Genomic DNA, 23,323 nt, shown 5'->3' on the forward strand with positions numbered 1-23,323 from the left:
CGTATCAGTCTGTTATGCTTTTTCAGCCCTTTTAAGAAGAGTATATTACGCACATTTAAAACACTATATCTGAAAGTCAACGGTTTTCACTCCCCATTTGTAATTAAGACTTCACAATGTAGTAGTTATTTTTTCTGCTGCTGTGAGCTCATCAAAGACATTCCTTCACTAATTGTGTCAGTGTGACTGAAACTTGACCAAATGCTTTTAATGTGTGTAATTTTCAGAAACTTTTCAAAAATTGAAAATAGAAACCTTTAATCTGATTTTTTTCAGATGCTCCATGACAGAGTTCATGTTACTTTCTGGTCTACACAGAAATGTATTGTATTTTTGTCTATACAATTATGTATTCTCATGGTCTTAAGGCTTATGTGATCACAGTTGAGGTGTAAATGTTTAACTGATTAACAGTGGCCATAGCGTACTTATTCCTCTGTCCAGCAGGTGGCACCAAAGCTTTAGTGAAAGAATATGAATGTGTGTAGGAGTGATGGGTTTTTGGATTAGTTGATCGTTTTCAGTGCCAACCTACAGTCTAATGCGTTTCATTTATAATAATTTATCATCAAAATGTTTTCTTAAAATATATTTTTCACCTTCCCGTCCACTTGTTTCTGTCTCGTTCTCTGAGCACTCGAGGGGGGTTTCAAACTAATTCAGTTATTTAAAAAAAAAAAAAACATCAAACTTGGTCCAATACATAAATACATCATAATTTATTTGACATAAATCAACAGTCAACACCAAAACCGTCGCTCACCTCACATGACATCTTCATTTTCAAATTATGAACAGCAAAAACAAACAAAAGAGAAGATCGATGCCTCAAATGGCCAGATTATAGCAGTCTGTTCTAAATGTCTATGGGAGACGGACACACATTCAGCGTGGTGACACTCACGGCAAATGACCTCCTCGCTCTCAAAAGACATTTAGACACCGCACAAACTGAAATGAATATGAAGAAAACAGGAAAGGTTTCACTTAGGTCCTTGTTTTACCCTGAGCTCTTCTAACAGCCTTTCTGACATCGGTTTGACTCAGAATATTAGCAGGAAGTGTTTATCACACGGATGGACGGATCTGTTGTACCGAACTTTAAGGCCACCGGGTTTGTGTGACTACTTCAAGCTCCAGGTGCGTTATGTGTGTGTGTGTGTATGTGTATATACACACAGTTCCAGGTACCGAAGCTCCTAAAAGGGATGGTTGTTTAAAGGGGTCGTTCAGTGAAAAGTCTCGAGGATCCGATCTCTCCCAATCATCACGTGTTTGCATCTCTAGCTCCAAATCAACGCTTTTGAATGAGACGAGTTTAGCTGCACGTGTTCAAAGTTCTCTCCGTTGTTCTAGAAATTAAAAAAAATAATAATAATTTGCAACACATTTTTCCACAGTGAGATTTTTTTTTTTAAATTAAGCTTATCTGTGACGCTCACCTTGGATGCTATGGCTTTGAGTTTTCTGAGCAGAGAAGGTTTCGTGTACACGATTTCATCTTCCATGTCTCCTTCGTTCTCCCCTTCCATCATGGCACAGCTGTCGGCTCCTGGCATCTCACACTCCTTATTGGCAGACATCACCAAGCGGGAGTACTTGTACTCCAACCTAGAAGAGAAGAGGGATACAATCAACACCACAAAGAATATATATAAATAAGAGGAATCATGTGTCCATATACTGTAAGTATTGACATAAACTGATGGCAGAAGAAGATATCCACAGAGAGAAAGTTAGGAGGAAAGGACGAGATAATAAAGAATAAAAGAAAGCTGGTGATACGGGATTGGGAAGAGAAATAAAGGGAAATAGTTCTGGAGGTGAGGAAGGAAAAAGAGGTGCAGTCAGTGAAGTCTGTAGACCAGCAAAGTGTAAGACAGCATGTGGCCAGTCCTCCTTCTCAGTTGAAGGCCCATAGATTTGGAATACCCTCCAATCAGAAATTTAAAAACATTAACTGACTGAAACTAGGCTTAAACAGAGGCAAACCTGCAAAAAACAAAATTACTTGTTTTATTACAGCAAGGCATATTTTACTTTTATTTTGATTAGTTCATAGTTGTTATTTCAGTTATCGCTCTTAATTCTCATTCTTAGAAATTATCATCAATCTGCGCGTCTGTGTCTGCTTTACAGTTTGTTTTTTATGTCTGCTGCAGTCATCAGTTTTTCACGTCTGATTTACAGTGTTTTTCTATCGTGTGTTATTTCCTAATAGAATAGAATAGAATTACTTTATTGATCCCAAACTGGGAAATTGTGGCGTAACAGCAGCAGGTTGTCCAAACACACAATATGAGCAAAAAACACAATATATAATATTAAATACAAAGTAAATAAGCACTAAAAATATAAAAACTAAGAATGAGAATATATGCATCCAGGATTTAACTTAGAATTACTTCTAGTCTTAAATATGAAAAGATTAAATACAACATACTTTGCTGGAGGTAGATGTAAATGAACAGTATTGACATAGGGAGCTGTCCAGTGCTGTGCAATCAGTTTGTGATGCATACAGTATGTTAAAAGCCTAACCAGGGACAAGGACTGCAAATGAGCCAGAAGTCCTATTGCATCTGTTGGACTTTAATTTAGATGTAACAATGCCTACATGTATCGTCCCTGACAAAAACTGATAAACAAATAAATAAGGTGGGAAGAGAAGAAGGCACTGAGGAGGCAGAAGTATGGAAAGACAGTGTTAGAGGCACTTGTGTGTTCAGTATGTATGTGTGCGCTGTGGTAGTTCCTTGTAGTCACAGTAGGTGGCATATTCACTTCGGTGTTGGGAAGGTTACAAGTAGAGGAAGGGTTCATCACGGACAGGTGAGCAGCCGACCGTGAGAGGCAAACAGTTTTTGACCGCTGTATGAAATGTATCGTGAATGGAACATTTAGCCTGGCTTCAAGTTATAATGGAATAAGTCTATGTAGACGACCAGAATATGTATTATAAATGAACGATTCAGGTAAACCCGTTTGAATTAAGTACGCTAGGCGTCGGTGGCTCAAACGTTTTGATAGGCAAGATCAAGCCTCTACAGATAGAAGAGTAGAACAGGAAGGAAAAGAAAAGTGCAGCAGAAATAAAAGGGAGAGAGGGAAAGAGGAAAAGAGAGGCAGGGAAGAAGAATATATAAAAGAAGGTTAAGGGAAAACGTGAAGAGCGGACAAAAGGAAGGAAATAGATTTTATGCAAATGTTGTACCCGTTGACGCTATTAAAAGACGGATGACATAACAGCTCCTTGAAAGGAAAGCCAAAACACAATAATAAGTTATTCTCTTTTTCCGAGAATCGTCTGTTTAATTAATTTAATGATGCAATGCAACAAAGCCATGATTGACGGCTCTGTAAATGAATCTGCTCAAGAGTCTTTTCTTGTGTGGGCTGTACTGACCCTGAGTGATGCTGTTTAAGTCATTTTAAATGCGCAAATCTGGCTCCAAATGGCGTCAGCAGTGCAATATGTCAGTGCCTGTTGCGGCAGTACTTGTCTTCAATTTAGTAAAACAGGACGTGGTGGAGATGTTTCCTCCATCCATCCATCCATCAATGATTTTACCTTTTGTTCTTCTTCCAGAAGTAGCAGGTGAGGGAGACGAGCAGCACTGCAGTGAAGGTTCCCATTGCCGCACCGAGCCGGACCCAGAACTCCATCCCCTCACAGGGCAAGGTATTCTTTTCAGGCAAGGTCACGCCTCCCATACACAGCTTGGGCTCCGTCCACACATACAGCAGGTCCTAGGATTTGACATTTAAGTTATAAATATCATTAAAAACGACACGATATCCCAGATGGAAGTCAGCACAGTGTTTAACTCCCAAACCCAGTCTGCTTTCCACAAGAACCAAAATAAATCTGTACTCCAGTAATCCCAGTATTAATGTTGCAAATCTGTGTCCACACACACACACACACACACCTGCTGTCCTCCCTTGCAGGCTCCCTCTATTTGATGGTAGTCTCTCTCCGTGCATGTGGGACAGACTCCGGAGCTCTCCCACAAGAAGTTAAAGGTGCAGCCGTCACAGGTTCCTGCAGGGCACAGACTGTGATAGCCAAACACAAGCCGTTACTAAGCAAACCACATAAAAAGGAACCAGTGGAGGTTGTAACTGATATCATATGAACAAACGAACACTGACAGGGATATCATACCTGGGAACTGAGAGATCGCCTTTCATGCTCTTTTCTAGGTTACAGCGAAGTGTCACCACAGCGCTCCGCCCTGACTCACAAGAGGAGGTTGGCTCTAAGGACCTGGCCAAAAAAAAAAAAAAAGATACATTTATATATACACACACACACACACACACACAACAGAGAAAAGACAAAACTGATTTAAAATAAAAATCATCCCAATTATGTCCTCATGCCCTACTGATAATAAACACATGGCCCTGTGGTCACCATAACACAAACAGTATTGCTCAGTTAATGCAATACCTACTCTACCACATGGCCCCTTAAGGCCCCAGTTGTGTAGATAGATGGACAGCAAGAGCCATGACATCATTGTCATCAATATTTTGGGCTCCTCCCTCCACTGGTGTCCTGTCAAGTTAGGCTTAGCAGTTAGCTCCAGTGTCCTAGAACCCCCCCTAACCATGCTAGCTCTTGCTTGGCATCATACCGACTCGCAGAAGGTTCCTTTGTGTTATTCCTAATGTCCACATTACACATGTGTTTATATATAATAAAAAAAAAGGAGATACAACGAGGTACCTGTAGTAGAAATGAACATCAGGGACTTTCCTGGAGGTCTGGGGGTACAGCTCAGGACTCGCTTTTATTCCATCGAGTGTGTCATTTACTGTTGCTCCTGTAAATAATATAAAGAGAAAGCTTCATGTTTGTACAGTTAATGAGTTTTTTTAATTTATTTTCAGCAATGTAAATAAAGCATTAAAATACCTTTACTTAACAATAATTATTACATTCTCATCTTTTAAAACGATGACGGCCAAAATAAAACACTAAATGCAAATCTCCACACAACCACACTCTGACGTCACTAACCCAGGAACGTGTCGGCCAGGTTAATGGACTGTGAGGCGAGCGCCGTGTGGAAGCCTCGTCCATTAGCTGGGATTATTGTCGACTGACAGATGAAGGTCTTGACGGCGTTGGATCCTTCGCCTCGCTGGGTATCTGTGACGGAGAGGTCGGTCACGTTGTCGGTGCACACTGCCAGCTGACCCTAATGTAAAGATGAAAAGGAAGTGCATTCAAACGCATGCTTTACGAATGCAAAAGACGGTAAATCCTCTGTGTGTGTGTGTGTGTGTGTGTGTGTGTGTGTGTGTGTGTGTGTGTGTGTGTGTGTGTGTGTGTGTGTGTGTGTGTGTGTTCAGCTCTTCACACCTGTCCTCCACACAAGCTGATGTTAAAATGGTGGAAGTATTTGGTTCCTTTGGAGGTAAAGCTTGGACCGTTCATCAGAGATCCCACAGATCCGAGGAGGCTGAAGTCATAAGTCAGAGTCACATTTCCCTCTGTGTGTGTGAAGTGACAGTCGCTGTAACATAACCTGTGGTCCTGGGAAGAAAAAAAACACAGAAATACAGGTGTACAAATAAAAAAAAAATTAAATACAATAAATAAACAATTCATCTCGAGTCTAACAAACCTTGTCGCTCTTGCTGGCTGGTCCGCAGGCCTTGCAGGCGTCTGGGCCCAGTGTGGCATGAGACACCAGGTACGTGTTATGAGGACACTCCGTGCACTGGCTGGTGCTCGTGTCTATGTAATGTCCGGGTGGGCACTGCACACACGCAGAGCTGAAGGGTTGGGCGCTAAGGGCACAAGCCCGGCAGCTGGAGGACACCCCATCGACAGCATTACTCACCGTGATGGAGTAGATTCGTGCCATGTCATTGAGATAGCTGCGTACCTGAGAGCGCGGCCGAGAGAAAAACAGGTACAATGTGAAGTGCAGCAATGATTCAGTGTGTGCTGATAAAACACATAGAAAAGATACTGTTAGAGCCATAGAGGACAACAGGTTAATATAAAAATTTGCCCATTAGTATAATTTTGTATTTATATGTTTATAATTAATAGTTTTTTGCTTTTGAATTTTAGAATTAATTTACATTTTTTTATATTTATCACATATTGAAACATTGTGTGTTTATAGTAGGTCTGTGTTTTCTTCTTTTCTTTTAGTTAATGCGTGATATTTATAAGAGCTTATTTTGTAAACTGCAATTCTTTTTTTTTTTTTGAGGAATAAATCTTTTTTTTTGTCACTTTAAATCTGCCTCCTTTCATCTTTGGATTACTTAAAAATGTGTCTTTTGGAAAGTAGCCTATGAGTCAGAAACTTCTAGTCCTGCAAGAAGTGGCAAAAGGATTTTTGTTTGAGTTAAGTTGCCACTACAGATACCAACATCTCCCAGTGGTTTAAACAATAACCATTGCAAATAATTTGATCGCAATCAACTTTATGGTGATTTGGAAAAAGATGCTGTTCTTCCCTCATCTAAAATCTACCTCATTCCTGCAATCAGGTTTATCTGGTTAAAGATTCACCACGATGAAGTAGCAGGCAATCAGACTGGATGCACCGCCCCAAATCTTATCTTCAGTGTCAGCCCGTAACTGAGCACGATAACAAATAACGCAGTAGTCTGTTTGATTTGTGGTTTGGTTTGAGCAACAGCTCATGAAAAGATCCTTTATACAGAACAGAAGGCAGTGTGGAGTATACAGAGTGTGGAGTGAATTTACAAGACAAAAAGGCCGCCCCACTTGTTGTTTGAGCTTTTCTTTTTTCAGTTTTACAGAAATGCCTTGTACCTTCCTAGATTTGAATTAAAAACAAATGATGAATTTGGGTAATTATTGTCAGATTTTAACATCGCTGTGAATTTATCATACTGTTTAAATTTCATATTTCTCAAAATGTGACAGTCAATTTCCACAGGCACAAGCTCTCCACATTCACTAAGACAAAACAATGAAAATGATGTTTTCACATTATCAAAGCCAAATGCCACATTTGGAGGATTCATTCTCTATCCTAAGCACAAAGCATTTATAAAAAAAAAAAAGATATAAAACAGTTTGTTCACAGTCTTTTGTTGCTGTCTGTTTTTTTTTTATAAAGTTAATTTGATTTGGACATTTTTGACCAACTGCATCATGGAATATTTGTGAAGAAAAAAAAAATCACGAAAGAACTGAAATGAATTATGAATATTAATCAAAGTAGGTAAATCATTTTTATTTTTTTTTTACCTCTGAAGGTTGGTTAGTCCTTTGGAAAGCCCACGTGTAAGAAACCGAGGCATTCTGTGTCATGATGTGTGTGAACCTCTGTCGTGCATTTGCTCTCTCCCAGGACTCCACCACCGTGGTGCTCTTCCTGTTGACGTCCTAAAACAACAACAGTCACTTCATGAACCTCGTCTCCATCAGAATAAAAAAAACCATGTAGCAGCGTCTTTCAGGAGCTTTTCTCACCATCATGAAGTAGAGCTCGCAGTCAGCTTTACACACCGTTTCAAATTCAAATGTGATGCGACCAAACTCTGTCCCAGACTGGCTGGAAACAGACATAGGGAGCCTGAGAAGAGAGAACACAGGAACTAGTCACAACAACAACAAAAAAGAAAGACACAGCGTCACAACCGGAGTGAATTAAACACTTCACCATTTCTTACTTGAAGCCAGGAACATGGATGTTGAGGATGAGGTAATCATTATCTGAGCTTCCTGCTCCACTCTGGATGTGATCACCTGCTACCTCCCAGCCTAAAGGGCGAGGGGGAGGGGGGAAAATCCACATTATTCTACTATTTAAGGACATATATAGGCTATATTCATTCACATACACTTTGACAAGATGAACTCAATCAATATTTTAGGAAAAGTTCTACCTCTTTTTGATTAGACGATTGATAGTGCCTTCAAGTCTCTACATTTAGTATGAATGTTAGCTTAGCTTAGCACTAGTGGAAACAAGTGGAGACAAATGCTGAGGTGAGATTGGCACCATGAGGTTGCCAGTCAACCAGAAAGTTACTTTACCTATCCATGAAGTAGTTTAACATAAAACATGCTAACCTTTGGAGTTGCTTAAAAGTGGCTTTTATTCAGCTTCAGGCGGAGCCACGCTTTCTAGCTTACATCCTTCTGATAGATAAACTAACCAGCTCTTTGGTTCAGGGTCATATTTACAGTACTTAATGTGAGTACCAACAGTAGTTTTGATCTTTTAAACTGATGTCTGTATTTCACACTATGTTGACTCATTCCTTTAGAAGGAGGAAATACAGGAGGGGGAAAAATAAAGAGAGACAAAACTAACTGAACCCACCGTTCATACTGTCACATTTAGAGTTCCCCACATTGAAGCAGGAGGTCTTCATGTTCGCAGGAAGAATATTCCACCATTTAAACTCGTAACCAAGGGTGGGCTCAGTACCTGCAGGACATTGGGTACATGCTGCGGGGATGTACACAATGAAAAAGACAGTTAGAAAATCAACAAAGCTAAAGTAGATGAAAAAAAGCCTTAAAAGAGACATTACGTTTCATCCCATCAGAATAGGTCCCAGGTGGGCAAGGTGAGCAGGTGGCTGTGTCGTTGTTATAGAAACCGGGGTTACAAGGAGGGCAGGGCTCTCGTTCTCCACCAGGAGGCAAAGAGTGGGCTCCAGTCACCCCCTCCAGACAGATCTTTGGTTCAATCCACTTATACATGACCTGCGTCTGAAATAAAACAGAAATGCAAACACAAGGTGATGGAGAGGAACAGAAAGTGATAACAAAGATGGGATGTCTCAGTGTATTTAATCCGGTGCGCTCTTTTCACTCACCTTGCCCTCTTGGTCACATGCTGTATGGATCTGGAAATAGTCCTTCTTGGAACATGGCGGTTTGTCCTTACACATATCAGAACCCTCAGCTAAGAAAAAGTAAGGTCAAGACAAAACAAAAAAAAAGAGTAACAATCATTCAAGAGCAACTCTACCCAGAACCCCACACCACAGGTACTATTGTTTTTTAATAATGAATAACTGTAAAGAAAACAAAAAATATAAAAAAAAATAAAAAATCAAGGTTTCAATACAACACAAAACTCAAATACAATATAGAACTATTCAGTGTTACTCAATACAGTAAAACATATATAATGTCTTACAAGATGTTAAAGCTATTAAAAAGAATAGAGAATATAAAACACTGTGTGCTCTTGTGAAAAACAGTGTTGGCATGGGACGAGGCTAAACAGCAGTGGGGCAAAGAAAGCATACAAAATGCATAAAGAAGAGAAATGAATTAAATATGAAATATGTTCTGAACACACAAACTTTCTCAGTGACATCACTAAACAGGACATGCATCCACAGCGTCATATTATAGGAATGTTGAGTGGATATGTAGATGCTTTTTCTCTAATTACAAACAGTTTTATCAGATATCCATCCACATCATTTCTCAAATCTGAAATGTAAAAAAATGACTTTCAGATTTTTGTAATTCTAAAATGTCAACAGTTACTTTCTGCTATTGATTTTGAAAACGAGGAAAATGAGGAAATGTATTCAAATAAATTGATATAGATTATACGTCTGCGGATGAGAGAAATACACGAGCATACTACTATTGGCGCTATACAAATAAATAGAGATTGACATGCGCTGCATCATCGGCAAAAATCTGTTGCTCCCTGGCAATCACAGCAGCCCTCCACATAGAGCATATTACATGTTTCTACTCTTGTTTGTGTTTAAGGGAGATTACAATTTCTTCATTGAATACTGCTCTGCAGTTTCATTATGTTGTTCAAATGGTTAAACATATTTTGGATTATATTTATACATATCTATCTTTTGCTGTGCATCAGATTGGGTTCCTACCTGCATATTGAGTGGTGGTGTTGCAGGGGGTGCAGGAGCTGGCACCGTGGCCAGAGTATGTGTTGCGAGGACAGGGATCACATGTGGAGGAGCCTGGGTCGTGGCTGAACGTCCCCGGCTTACAAGGAAAACACTCGGACGTGTATGCGACTCCTTGTGGACAAAGTAACAAAAAGGATGGAGAAATCATGAAATCATCAACGATTAAGGAAAAATCAGAAAATAGAATGATATAAATGTTCCTTACCTTCTATCTGAACATTTTTCAACAGAACAGGCTTCACCACTTTGGTCCCCATCATGACTCCACCAGTTCTCCAGTACAAAACGTTAGTGCCAGATTTCAGGTTCACCTAGAACATGCATGATTTCATTATCAACAGGTAAGCTGTGACTGTATGAACACGGACCGTTCAGACGTTACATTTAAGGAGGCATGAAGTAGTTCCATCTTTACATGGAGAATAATGATTCTGAAATAAAGTCGAAAAGCCAAAAACAGTACCTTCTTGCGTGCAAAGATAAAAATTGTCGTGTAAAAAGATTATTTACTTTCTGATTCATTTAACATTTTAGAAACATTAAAATGTACAAAGAAATGACATAACCTCTTTATCCTCCCAAAAAAACACTTATTTCAAACACTAACTTCTGCAATAAGGCAGAGAAAATGAACATCCACGCACTGCATCAGCACTCCTCCCATCATTAAAATGAATTGACAATTTTAACACAGTGCTGGAGCTGAAAATATACCCACAAGCTCATTTTACAGAAGTGGCTGGAAAAATACTGGAGACAAAAACAATTGATGTGAGTGAAACCACATTTTCTGTGTACTCCTTACTGTCTTAATGTTCACCTGAGTTCAACACATTCATTTACCCCAACCAAATGATCTGTCCTACTGTGCAGCTGTTGTCTGTATGGAACACTTACTGTATGTGTTGCCCATTCCCCATGATTGGTAAGTTTCAGCCACTTGGCATCAGAAGACTGATCCATCTCCTGACACTGGTCATTCTGGATCTGAATACAAAACAAATGCATTCAGCTTAAACTCTCAGCTCTTTTAAAAGACACAATGCAAAGATTATTATTGTTGTTGTTGTTGTTGTTGCTTTCCTGTTCAGACATGTCAGTATGCCTGCTATGACAAAAGGCCTACAACAAAAGATTCAAAGAGAAGGTGGAAGCAAATTTTAGCATTTTTTATTTGACACAAAACTCATTGAAAAGAGTTTTTAAATTCTGGAACATATTATGAATTGCATGATTTATGCACCTGTGTGCCCATTATTTCAGGGCATTTATGATCAGTGAATTGTTTGAGATTTAACACAAGAAGTTCAGAAGGGTAAACTAAAAAATAAAGATTAATAGATTAGATTTGGATGTACATTGGATGTTGAGATCTAACCTTTTGTAGCTTAATATTACTTGATATTCTTCATTATAAAATATGGATTCTCAGCGGAGGGAATACTTACAGCTGATGAAAACCGGTTTAATTAACGATTAGTTTGAACTGCCTCTCTAGCAAGCTTGGGCAATTACATTCACACAGACTGTTTTCATTGTGTTGCACTTTTTTTTTGCCAATTATGCATTAAGTTTGTGGGTCAGGAAATCTGACCGACAAACACACCGGGCCTGATTCACCGATTTTCCCCCAAATAGCTGCTTAAATGGCTCTTTTAAATATAAAAACATGCAAACAGCATTGACCTTTACAGCACAGTTGGAGGTTCCCTTTTCATATATTTTGTGGATTAGACGGTGTGTCTTTTTGATTCATTTGCACTGGTATGGCAGGTGCAAAAGCTGTGCTATCCTTTTTGTGAATCAGGCCCACGATCTGCACAAACCCAGGATCCACTTAAACAGATCCATGTTTTATTTTTCTCTGAAGTTATAGAGATAGAAAAAAACAATGTTTTAAACTCACAAAGAACTCAAACAGCAGGTTGTTGTCTGGATACTGGTACTCAAAGCTGACAGAGCCCTGTTTCTTCAGGTGGACGGCATAAATAAGAGAGACTGTGCACTCATCCCTGTTGGACTCAAGGTAGTTTCCTTGAGGCACCCAGGAAGAACTGCAAGAAAACAAGATAAAGCATCATTTTTTTTTTAATGTCAACCAATAATGAGATTATTTTCACGTACTATTCACGCACCTGTTGCAGGTGAGTCTGTCCTCTCCGCTGGGACTGTTTTCAAGGGAGGTTGCTAAGCTACTGAATCCAGCCGGCATGGACTCCCACTGGTCAAAGCGAATACCGCTACCGAGGGAGTAGCTTCCTGCTGCACACTGGGTGCACTCCTGGGCTGACATCTCCAGGAACTCCCCAGCATCACATGAGAAGGCTGAAGGAAGAGAAAGAGGATATACAGACGGGTGGTTAAATAAGATACACTATTTTGGCAGAGAGATCACACACACAATGTAAGAGGCCCCCAGACTGACGGTGAGGAAGTGATTTTCATGAATGCTACCAGTCAGTATAATGTAGCCCCGGTGATGAGGGAACTTAATCCATACATCCTGTTCCCCCTCACAGCGTCTGCCTGTGCGCATCTCCAATGAAGCACTTCGTCTTTCTGCACCCGGAAACATTTGGTCAGTGTCAGCTTTTCCTCGTACCTGATCTTATCGAATGCTATTGTTGTGCCTCTTAATGCTGAACAACTACTGCGAAAACAAAAAAGCATGTGCTGGTATGCAGTTTCTCTGGTGCACTCTGAGGATAAGTGGCACAATGCACGGGGCTAGAATGTAATTTGACTTTGGAAGAGATCGCTGAAGTGGCACTCCTTCTCTGTCTTGGTGACATAATTGTATCTAGGAACAATTAACTTGATTATGGGGGTAGACACTTGCTTTGTATAATGGTCCGGACAATTTGTCTGAATGCTGTAGGGGGACACAAGTCGTCAGTTCTTCCAGAGAATTTTGCACGAATTTGAACAGGAAGAAGGAAACAAACAAAAAAAATGGGTCGGCTGCAAACGGCTGCAGGCTCCTCGTTTTGTTGTCTGACAATTAAAGTTGATGAACATTCCTCATGCTATTATGAGAATCCTTTCTATTTTATGCAGTTCATACATATGCTAAATATTTTCGGCATGGAACATAGCTGCACATTAACATGCAATGCATATTTACTGCTATAGCGAACACAGACACATACATTAACACTGCTTATAAATAACTTCTTAGAATGGTTTCTATGGCAATACACAACCACTCATTTCTGTAAGGATTAGCTATATTCGCCTCCAACTGGCTATCTAACAAATGTTGATGGCTATGTTCCATCTTGATAATTACAAAACTCTGTTGACCAAAATGTCCTCCCTGTGGCAGATGTTAGCATTTCAACTTTAATGTCTGTCTGATTGAACTACACCTCATGCTAGACAGTAATAAGACAACATGGCCCTTTAAGAGGTTATTTTTTGAGCCTGTGATTTTGCTCAGTGCTTAACTGGAGGAAATCCAAAAAAAAAAGGGTCAGTCAAGTTGTTGTGGTGGAAATTCCAGGCTTCTGATAAGACACTCAGACACACACACACACACACACACACACACACACACACACACACACACACACACACACACACAATCTCTCAAATACTTACTGCACTCAGTGCCGCGTACTGGCTCTGGTAGTCCAGTGCAGGCCCCACGTCTCTGTGGGATGGCCACTCTCCAGCGAGATCCTGTGCTGTCACACTCTGTGTACTCGTAGTAGTAGTCCGCCTGCCAATGGCAAACACACACAGACACACACAGACACTCACATAAGAAATATTTTAACACAGCAGTCCTGGACCGCTGAAGAGAGAGGTAAACCTAACACCACAAGAGGCCTCTACCCTAATCAGAGTGTGCCTGCATGTCATTGTTGGTGAGATTGTTTTGCTAATCAGAGCAGACTAAATGGATGCAGCTACTGCATTAGCCACAACGCTGAAATCATCTTCCATTTTCCAGCTGCTCAAAGCATGACCACTTGTTATCTTGAGAGCCACAGCCACTCTAGTTTCCCCGGGTGCACCACATACCATCTCCACGGCGATGGGAACGCGGGGTTGGGGGAGCATGTGTGGGCTGCTGGTGAAACAGGCAAGAGTTGTTGTTTTTTTGTTTTTTTTTGTTTACATATTTTAACTTACCCTTTGACCAATTTACACACAAGATGTTGTGATTTAATCCGTGGCCTGGATTTAAACAACAACCTGATTTTCTTGCTTCCACAGAGCGACTACCCACCCATCCATCGGTCTACAGAGGAGGTGGCCTCATTTCTGACAGTTTGTATAATGTTGCTCCTTGAGCCAAACCAGATTTTTGACACCATGGACCATTGCAGGCTGTTATGTGTGGTAAGATTTACACGGCTGTCATTTGGTTTTGGGGAAAAAATATTATAAATAACAATGTAAAAAAGGGTTCTAAATTAAACTGAATATTTTAACATCGTGGTTGAAGTGATTCAAGCATGAGAAATCTACAAAAACATATTCTGACCTCTGGTGGAATAAACCCTCATTATCTCTTGACACTCCTACAAGTATGTTCATTATGAAAGGCATTGCATCATCTCTAGTGTCATTTTTTTTTTTTTTGTCACCCTAGAAAACAGCCCTCCAGCAAGTCAATTTAGCACTACACACACCTTAAATCTGGGTGCTGCATTTATGTCTCGGCCAATATGGAAAAAAAAAATAAAAACAGAGCTTGTGCCAACAATTTAGGAATGCTACTCTTCAAGTCTCGGACTGGGTCTGTTGTGACTCAGGAGGTGATGAGTGGAGCCAGAGCAGAGGGAAGGAAAAGCCAGTCCATGCAGGAAGCTGATAACAGCCTGCACAGCCCCTGAGTGGTTAAGTTCAGCATGCACCAGACCTCATCAGAGATTCATACTCCTCCATGTTTTCTTCAGAGACCGAGCAAACAGCTGTAACTGATTTCTTTCGTTCAATTGTTATACCACATATCCGGAAATGTGTCATGTAATAATCGTATTTGATTGTGATTTGCCTATACTCCCTGTCAGCGCAGCCATCTCTCCACCAGTCAGTGCGTTTTACCTTCTGCTGCTTTTTCAATCAAAAGAAACGAAGATAATTGAGGATGAAGAATGATTGGTCGATAGTGGCATCTCTCACCTCATTACACTGCCGCTGTCCTTTAGCCCCGTCAATAAACCGGAGCGCGCAGAGGATGAAGAGAGCGCAACTGGCGACGAACCGAGCCGAAGACCGCATTGTGGATCATCGAGGTAGAGGGGGGGGGTGGGGGGAAGAAGACAACCTCGATCTAGAGGATGAAAATGAGAGCATAAATTGCGTCAGATTGATGCTTCCTCCGACACAATTCCACACCTGCTCCTCTGGTCTCTTGTCAGCAGATTGTAACCCCCTAAACCACCTGCGATTATCCTCAGGACTGTGCGCTCCTAGGCTGCCTCCCCACAATCCAGTTAGCAGGATAAGAATAGTTCTTCCGGTTAAGGGTTTAAAGATAAAAAAACCAGAGGCGTTTTGTGATGGAATTGTCCTCAAACCACTTCATTTTTTCAAGACTCCTTTTCCAATATATGCGCTATTATTTTGTTTACGCAACACATTTGTGTTTATTTTGTCCAGAAATGTGCCCAATACGTAACATACACCGTTTACTTGTTTTACTTTGAAGGCAAAACCTTACAAGTCGGGTATTTTGTTCTTGCCATTTATGCTGACTTGACACAGCTATGTGTGCGCCTTTAACCACCGGCTGTGACGCGCCTATGACGTGACATCAGGGAGAAAAAAATAATGTTGTTCGGTGTGTGCTGTCGTGACAAAGTAGAAATGTGAATATGCTACAAAAATGGAAAATTACATGTAGGTTAAATGAAATTATACACACAAATGAGGCTGTAAAGGCAATATTGTTATCCCTAGGGAGAGGGTTATTACAGATTTGTTAAGTGGGTTTGTTTGAGGTGATGACACTGAAGGGAAAGGCTATGACCAAGCTGATTTTTTTCAGCGTTTTCAATTCAGTCTCGGTTACATGAAGCAGCCTGTAATTGATAGGCTATGGCCACCAGAGGGAGACCAAGCTCTGCAAAAGTTTGTATTTGTTTTTTGTTTTTTTTTAGAAATAGCCTTCATGGTGAATTCACGGCCTGCTGCTCAAGCCTGTTATTGGCAAAGTGAAGCTGAGAGGTGTCGTGGTAAGGTGTGAAGAGTTAGTTAAATCCACTCAAAGCTGTGCCAATTTGAGCTAAGATGGTCATAGGTAGAGCCAAAATAGATGACTCGAGAGTGTTAATTATAAAATACAGTGCAACTGGGAATCTTAAGAATGTATACGGCAATCTGTAAATGATCACAAATGTTTCACAAATTAATCACACATATCTTAACCATGCTTTCTGAACCAATTCATTCTTGGTCTCAGGTCAAACAGCTGTCTGACAAATATTAGTTGGGCGGCAGTAGCTCGGTCTGTAGGGACTTGGGTCGAGTCCCGGCACAGACCAAGTCCGGGAAATTGGCCTGGTAGCCTGGAGAGGTGCTAGTCCACCTCCTGAGCACTGCCGAGGTGCCCTTGAGCAAGGCACCGAAGCCTAAAACTGCTCTGGACCGCTCGCTGTGGGCAAGCCCCCTCACTCTGAGACCTCTCCATTAATGCATGTCCATAGGTTCCTCTTTGTGCATGTGTGTGTATTTCGGCCTATGTGTGTGTTCATGTTCATTAAACAGAGTGTAAAAAACGAATTTCCCCCTGTAGGATTAATAAAGTATAAATTATTATTATTATTATTATTATTATTATTATTATTATTATTATTATTATTATTATTATTATTAATAAGAGATTTGAATTAAAACCATTGAAAGTCAATGATGTTTCATTAGTAATGCAAAGATGTTACTGTACAATTGTTTTATATAATAAAGCAAATGCCATTAAATTCTTGTAGGTCTGTTGAAACCTGTCGTTGTCTATATTAGATCCACAGTTTCTCTTGAATATGACCATTAGCCACCAGGTAGTGTCCCGTGTAAAATAAACCTTTCCTTCTTTTCCTTTCAACATAGTTCAAACGCTCTCTCCATATACCTTTAATCTACATCTATTCATTGAAGTGAACACAATGAAAGATGTATGTTACACAGAAGAAACCACATGCTTTTAATCAGTTACTTTCGTGCCATCGCTCTGTTTCCAAATGTGAGTGCAAACTATATCTCTCTGTTTACGTCCTGGGACAAAGGCGCTCATACATGTTTCATAATCACAACCTGGTTCAATTTGTCGGTCAGGATGCGTCACACTGTCACAACACGAAGCTGGAATAAAAGTCAGGGTCATCTCTGAGTTCAGAGCAGTTTCTGTTTCTTATAATGAAAGAGATAAGACACAAATTGAAAAAGTGTTTACATTTTGGACCTTGTTGAAATATTTCAATATAGTGATTATGAATGATCACTATTAACCATAATGTGTTTAGAACAGAAATAATGCCAGTTGGTCTGCAGACATCCTGCATGTGAGTCTGCCAGCATATAACTTAACTGTTCATGTTGTTCATAACAACAAGGCCGAGTGCTGCAACTATCACACCTTCACTGAGTGTAACCGCAATCTTATCATGCATCACAAACAGATATATATATAGCCTATATTACAGTAAGAGGAAGAAGCTTGGTGTGCCACAGATAGTAAAAGCATTGACAAGAACACAAGAACAAAGCATACTGGGTTAAAAATAAGAGTGAGCATAGGCGCAAATTATACTGTGAGAATGAATCCATCAATACTTTTAAATGTCTCTTACAGTATTATAAGTAACATGTTTGTTCAGCACACATTATCCCATATCCTTGTATTTTTGGGGCTTTTTATTAAATTAGAAAATAAGTATAGCCCAACCGTAAGAGGATGATGAGCTGGGGATGGACTGTAGTGCTGTGTTGGAGCTGAAATATCCTTAAATCATCACCTGCTTTCCAGTAGAGCGGTCATGGATAATTGATGTCCTTCTGCATCAAAGTGTGTCACAACACAACCCCTGTCCAATATATTGTCTCTTGCTTTTGTGTGTGTGTGTGGATATGTCCACACAAAGGGTCCTTTAAATGACAGGATACAGTTTGAACAGACCTGATAGAATTTGGCCTTTCACACAATTCTGCATTCTTATTGGTTGTCAATCTCTTGGATCAAATATGTATTTCCTTTAATGTGAGTCATCTCTGTGAAACCAATAGAATGTATCCTTGTCATTTAATTTTGCAACCTGATGCACCATGGACTTTGCATGATGTGCTTTCATGTACTGAAAGTGATGTTTTGATGACACATGTTAATAATGTTCCAAACATTTAAGCCGACAAAAGTTGAATCTTTGCCTGCACTGTCCACAGTACGGATTAAATTATTCATCTAAAGTACAATCTATAGTCAGCTCTGCATTTAATGTCATAATGTTTACTTGATATTCCTTTTGAAAAATAAATATCCACCAGTAGACCAACCTGGATAAACTATTGATGCTAGTCTGCTTTATATGACTGTATGAATATTTAAGAGGGCGACACCCTAGGGCAGCTGAGTTTTGTCCTGTGAAATGCCAAGTGTGTGTGAGTGTGTGTGTGTGTGTGTGTGTGTGTGTGTGTGTGTTTGCGTGTGTGTGTGTGTGTCTTTGTCTCTCTCTCTCCCCTCCTTTCTCTTTCTCATCGAAGGCATATCACTTACGGTGTCTGCCTGTAACATGAACGCTCATATTCAAACCATCTGTAACACTCCAATAACCTTTACACTCCAAGGCCACTGCTCTGTGATCAGGTGAGTTCATTAATTAATAGCAGCGAAGTGTAGGGCCTGTGTACGAGTAACTGACCCTGAATCAGGTGGTAACCAGAGTCCATGTGGCTCACAGCCAGCCTCCGAGCACAGCACAGAGCAGGGACTACCTGGTCAAGAAATGAGACACCCTACATTGACACACTGCAACGCTCACACACACACCAAGACGCTGAGAGTCTCACACACTTAAAGGTTGTCAGGGGAGGCCGGCGAGGGTACAAATGAGTGGCTAAAGAAAGAGTGACCCTCCTCTGGGATAAAGGAACCTGACTGGGGAACTACTTCCTGTGAGATAAAGAGACAATGATGTTGCTGACAGAACGGCCGACTGACTGAGACCAAGCCAACAGAGTCTGGCCCTTCGCGGTTAGGTCTGTGAATTGAACTCCTGCTGCTGGACAAGTGTACAACTAATGCTGCAAAGAAGGACATGCTAAACATCTATTGAGGACATCTTTTGGCATGGATCACACTAAACATCTTTCCTGGATGAAGAGACATTTAAGTTCACAAAGGAAGAAATAGCCCACTTAATGCATTTACTCTACATGACTGAGATCATGTTTATTCCTTACTGGTTATTTTTATAATCCTGTAATAGGCTGAGTTATTCCAGATGAACTAACAGAAGTTGTCGTCCACACAAGGAAACCCCTGGATTCACCTAATGTTGTTGCAAGTACAATTTATCTCACTGTCTCTTTTACTTATTTTTGAATCCCCCAGCATGCACGGACTACCGTGTTCCTCTTTGGGCCACTGTTTCGGTAATTCGTCCGATGTCAACCCTGATCCAGCACCTCCTCAGGAGGAGTCGTACAACTCCAGACAAAGCAGAAATAATCACAGACTTCCAGATCCAATAATCTCCCAGCCTGAAGCTCTGCCGAGCAGCCCACAGGAGGAGCAGCACAAACACACTCAGAGGACTATCAGCTGCATCTCAACCCACTCCACCATAACCAGTAAAGTCAATGGAACCCACTCCATCTCTGTCTGCAGCATGCAGGACGCAGATGACCACCCGTGCTTTGAGTCACCTCCACCCTGCCATAGCCTGTCACAGAGCTCTGAGGATGAAGAGCTGGAGTTCGACTGTAGTCCAGAGCTCGAGCTGAAATATCCTCAAATCCCTAGACCCTCCATCATCATCAGACAGTCGAAGGTAAGGACACATGGTCACTTTTTGTGATCGAGGGCTGCTGAGTACTTTTAATGAAGTATTAAATCCTCCATTTGCATGATCATAAAACTATAAAACAATTTTCATTGTTTAATTATATCAAAATGATCACAGTGTGCATTCTGCCTACAGAGTACTTTTGCTTTACCTATGCTTTCATATTGTTGTTATTGTTCAACTTTATATACCAAAAACAACACAGGACAGGACAGTTTATTTGAACATTTTCAAAACAAATCAGGGTTACTGCATGCGTTTTTTTGATGGTGCGATGTTCCGTGTGTGTGTGTGTGTGTGTGTGTGTGTGTGTGTGTCAGAGACAGAGAGAAAAGAAATACATGTAGAAATATCTTTAATAAAATTCATCACCATCATCATCATCATCCCCAACATGTTTTAATAACAGGATATCAATGACAGTAATATGAAGCAGTAACAATGAAGGCAGGGGGACATTTGATTGCAGGACTTTAATGTGTGAGGATGTTTCTGCTGTGGTTTTTATATATATATATAGATTTGTGCAGTTCCGTTTTTTTACTTCCCAGTTTCTGTGGTTGGTTGCTGAGTTGATGTAATGTATTACATCACCACAAGGTGGCTGTGAAACCAAAACTATGTTTTTCAAACACTGAGTATGGATGTAAGTAGACAATGATACCTCTCTTACAGGATTTAATTCTTTATTTTCTAATCAGAGTAGGACAACATTTACTTAGCAATGGGATGAAGAGCTCTGAAACTTTAAACACACACACACACACACACACACACACACACACACACACACACACACACACACACACGCACACACACACTGTGGTCAGAGTGCTCAGTGACTGTAGATAGGATGTCAGTGAAATGTGTCCTGAGCTCTTGTTTAACATGATCTGTGTCATCCTGCTCTCACTTAACACACAAGTGCAGCTGCATGTGTGTGTGTGTGTGTGTGTGTGTGTGTGTGTGTGTGTGTGTGTGTGTGTGTGTGTGTGTGTGTGTGTGTGTGTTATTAACTTGCTAGTCTTACCAAAAACTGACCAAACACAGTATTTTCTTTTCTGTTAAAGATGATCCTTCTTACTCCAAGAGGAGGGGGACACATTATAAGCCTGTGTCCTCAAGTGTCGATCAATAATGCTGATCAGCAGTGGAATCTACAGAAGACCTACAGGGGGGAGGGGAGAGTTTTAATGGGAATCCTGGAATTTACACTGTTGATTACTTTATCCAACTGGGAGGCATATCATCAGCAGATGCTAAGACATCTGTTAGGTTGATCGTTTTAAGGCCAGAGGATTGACACATTTTGACACAGTCTGAGATATAAGACATGTGCTGCAAAAGTATAGAACGCATTGGTTGATTTATTTTGACACAAGGATATAAGCCTATTATGAAAATCTTGAAGGCATCTTAAAGACATCTGCCATCAAGCCAAGCATGAATATTATTCAAAGTTTATGTAAAGGCACCGTACGAGGATCCTATCAGATACACAGCATTTCCCAACAGTACAGCCCATCTTTATAGTGGACAGCACCCAGAGGTATTAGGCTGGGAACGTACACAACTTTACCGTTCCTGATTAATGTGCTGAGTACGTTGCAAAACTTTGTTTTTTAACACATTTCTCACTTTCTGCAAAAAAACAGGAAAGAGGTTTCGCAATCACATCATGTGTAACGGCCTCTGATGCTTCCTTATTTAAACGTGATGTTGACAGCAGCATCCAAAAAAAAAAAAAAGGCTGATTGATCTGAAACAGCACAGGCCTGATCTGAGCATGTGCATTTTTAACCCTTGTATGGCTCTCCCCCTCCTTATCAGCTGCTCACCCGTACACAGCCAAAAAGCCTGAGTGATTCCTTCCCTCAAGGCGCAAATTAATGTCCCCTCTGTTGTCGAGCCCAAGGGACTGATTGTGAACACAAAAAAGGACACTCACCATGTGAAAGACTGTTCAGTATGTCCAGTGAGATAAAAACGTGTTGGCCTGTGAGAGCATGTGTAAGAAACAGAAGTGTGTCATTCCTCTGTGTGCAGTATTTATGACTCAGTTATTTTTGTTTTTGTTAACATATCCAGCGCAGATCTCCTCTGGAACTATGTTTTTTTTAATCTTTGTGTGTGTGATTTTCTGTCACTGTGTCATAATGTTCTTTATGCAAGACATGTTTATTGAACTCTTCTCTTATCAAGAACAGGAACTACTGTCATATCTGACGCACACCTTATACAAAGGAACACATTGATCATTTAGTTCCAGCTTGTGTTGTTCAGCTATACACGCAATCAAAAGGGAAAGCTCTTCAGGTTCCCTCCCTCACACACAAAGCAGTAAGACATCCCTGAACACTGTTATTAAGATAATAAAGGGCCTGGTTTCAACAACAAAAGACAACAAAGACTGATCATTTTTCATAATGAACAATCTCTCTGTCAGCCATCTGATCTGAGCCTGTACATGCACTTCCATCTGAATCTGAATAATTCTTTGTATGTGTTGCATATCACACGGTTAGTATTTAATAAAGGGGCAATATAATCGGAATTCCAGTAGGTTGTAAATCATCAGCTATTGCAATTTTACAAGAATATTTGCATCAGCTGCTGTGCGGTTTTAACAGCCAAAGAAACACAAAGAAATTCAGACATATGCCTTTACGCTATATGCCAAAGGACAACCAGGCCGTTGGTGAGAAGACTGCCTATTTCCATATCGTTGTTTTTAATGCCAGCAACAGCCAGGCACCAGTTCAGTGTTAGACTGTAGAAGTGAGTGATGCCTTTGAGAGTTAAAAGACTGTGGGAGGTTGTTTTTCCCCCGTTACAGAACACTGCACGCATGTACACAACAAGATCAGCAAAGATTTACAGTTTGATGTGTTGCTTTGTCCAAAGGGGCCGCCTAAAGTTCCTCACAGTGTCACAGTGCTTTGCACACTTTTTCAAAAAGATTAATTTTCGGGGCTTTTTGCCTTTATTTGGTAGGATAGTGGATAGAGTATGAAATCAGGAGTGAGAGTGGGGAATAGATAGATACTTAATTAATCCCGAGGGAAATTCAAAGCATCCAGTAGCAGTTTATAAAAGACATGCACGACATGAAACATCTGTTACAAATAAACAAACAATCGCTGAAGGAAACCACATGACGGAAAGGAGCCACAGGTCGGACTTGAACCCAGGGCCGCCCTCTTTAAGGACTGTATAGCCTCCATTCATGGGGCGCGACCTAACCGCTAAGCCATCAGCGCCCCTTCACACATTTTTTTTAATCTAACATTTGGCATTGTACAAAGATCCTTGGCCTCACCTTTGATTAAACTAGACTCTAAACAGCGTTATGCAGGGCGGTACGTATTGATGTGTGAGTGGCCCTGTCAATT

At 40.5% G+C, this 23,323-nt stretch overlaps 1 protein-coding gene across 1 annotated transcript; it reads right to left on the reverse strand.

Annotated features, from left to right (window-relative positions):
- Positions 1–702: 702 nt before the first annotated feature.
- On the reverse strand, positions 703–15,368 carry LOC109982283 (endosome/lysosome-associated apoptosis and autophagy regulator family member 2-like). Its single transcript, XM_065957235.1, has 22 exons — positions 15,055–15,368; positions 13,522–13,642; positions 12,057–12,246; positions 11,828–11,975; positions 10,819–10,908; positions 10,127–10,232; positions 9,880–10,032; positions 8,836–8,924; positions 8,548–8,728; positions 8,334–8,462; positions 7,678–7,768; positions 7,478–7,580; positions 7,253–7,390; positions 5,640–5,903; positions 5,375–5,548; positions 5,030–5,210; positions 4,736–4,832; positions 4,169–4,270; positions 3,933–4,059; positions 3,572–3,750; positions 1,443–1,611; positions 703–1,352 (listed from the first exon to the last, which is right to left on the reverse strand). The coding sequence occupies exons 1-22, from the start codon at positions 15,151–15,153 to the stop codon at positions 1,284–1,286; spliced, it is 3,000 nt and encodes a 999-aa protein (XP_065813307.1). The 5' UTR covers positions 15,154–15,368; the 3' UTR covers positions 703–1,283.
- Positions 15,369–23,323: the final 7,955 nt, after the last annotated feature.

The sequence above is a fragment of the Labrus bergylta genome, chromosome 7 (genome assembly GCF_963930695.1).
Source record: "Labrus bergylta chromosome 7, fLabBer1.1, whole genome shotgun sequence".
In the NCBI taxonomy this organism is placed as follows: Eukaryota; Metazoa; Chordata; class Actinopteri; order Labriformes; family Labridae; genus Labrus; species Labrus bergylta.

What these genes read in the sequence shown, in the direction of transcription:
- LOC109982283 (XM_065957235.1), bottom strand. Translation starts at nt 15,153, where the DNA reads ATGCGGTCTTCGGCTCGGTTCGTCGCCAGTTGCGCTCTCTTCATCCTC. An exon ending in CATGTGACCAAGAGGGCAAG is followed by an intron (nt 8,729 to 8,835) that starts GTGAGTGAAAAG and finishes GTTTTATTTCAG; the next exon opens with ACGCAGGTCATGTATAAGTG. An exon ending in TCAAAGCCATAGCATCCAAG is followed by an intron (nt 1,353 to 1,442) that starts GTGAGCGTCACA and finishes TTTAATTTCTAG; the next exon opens with AACAACGGAGAGAACTTTGA.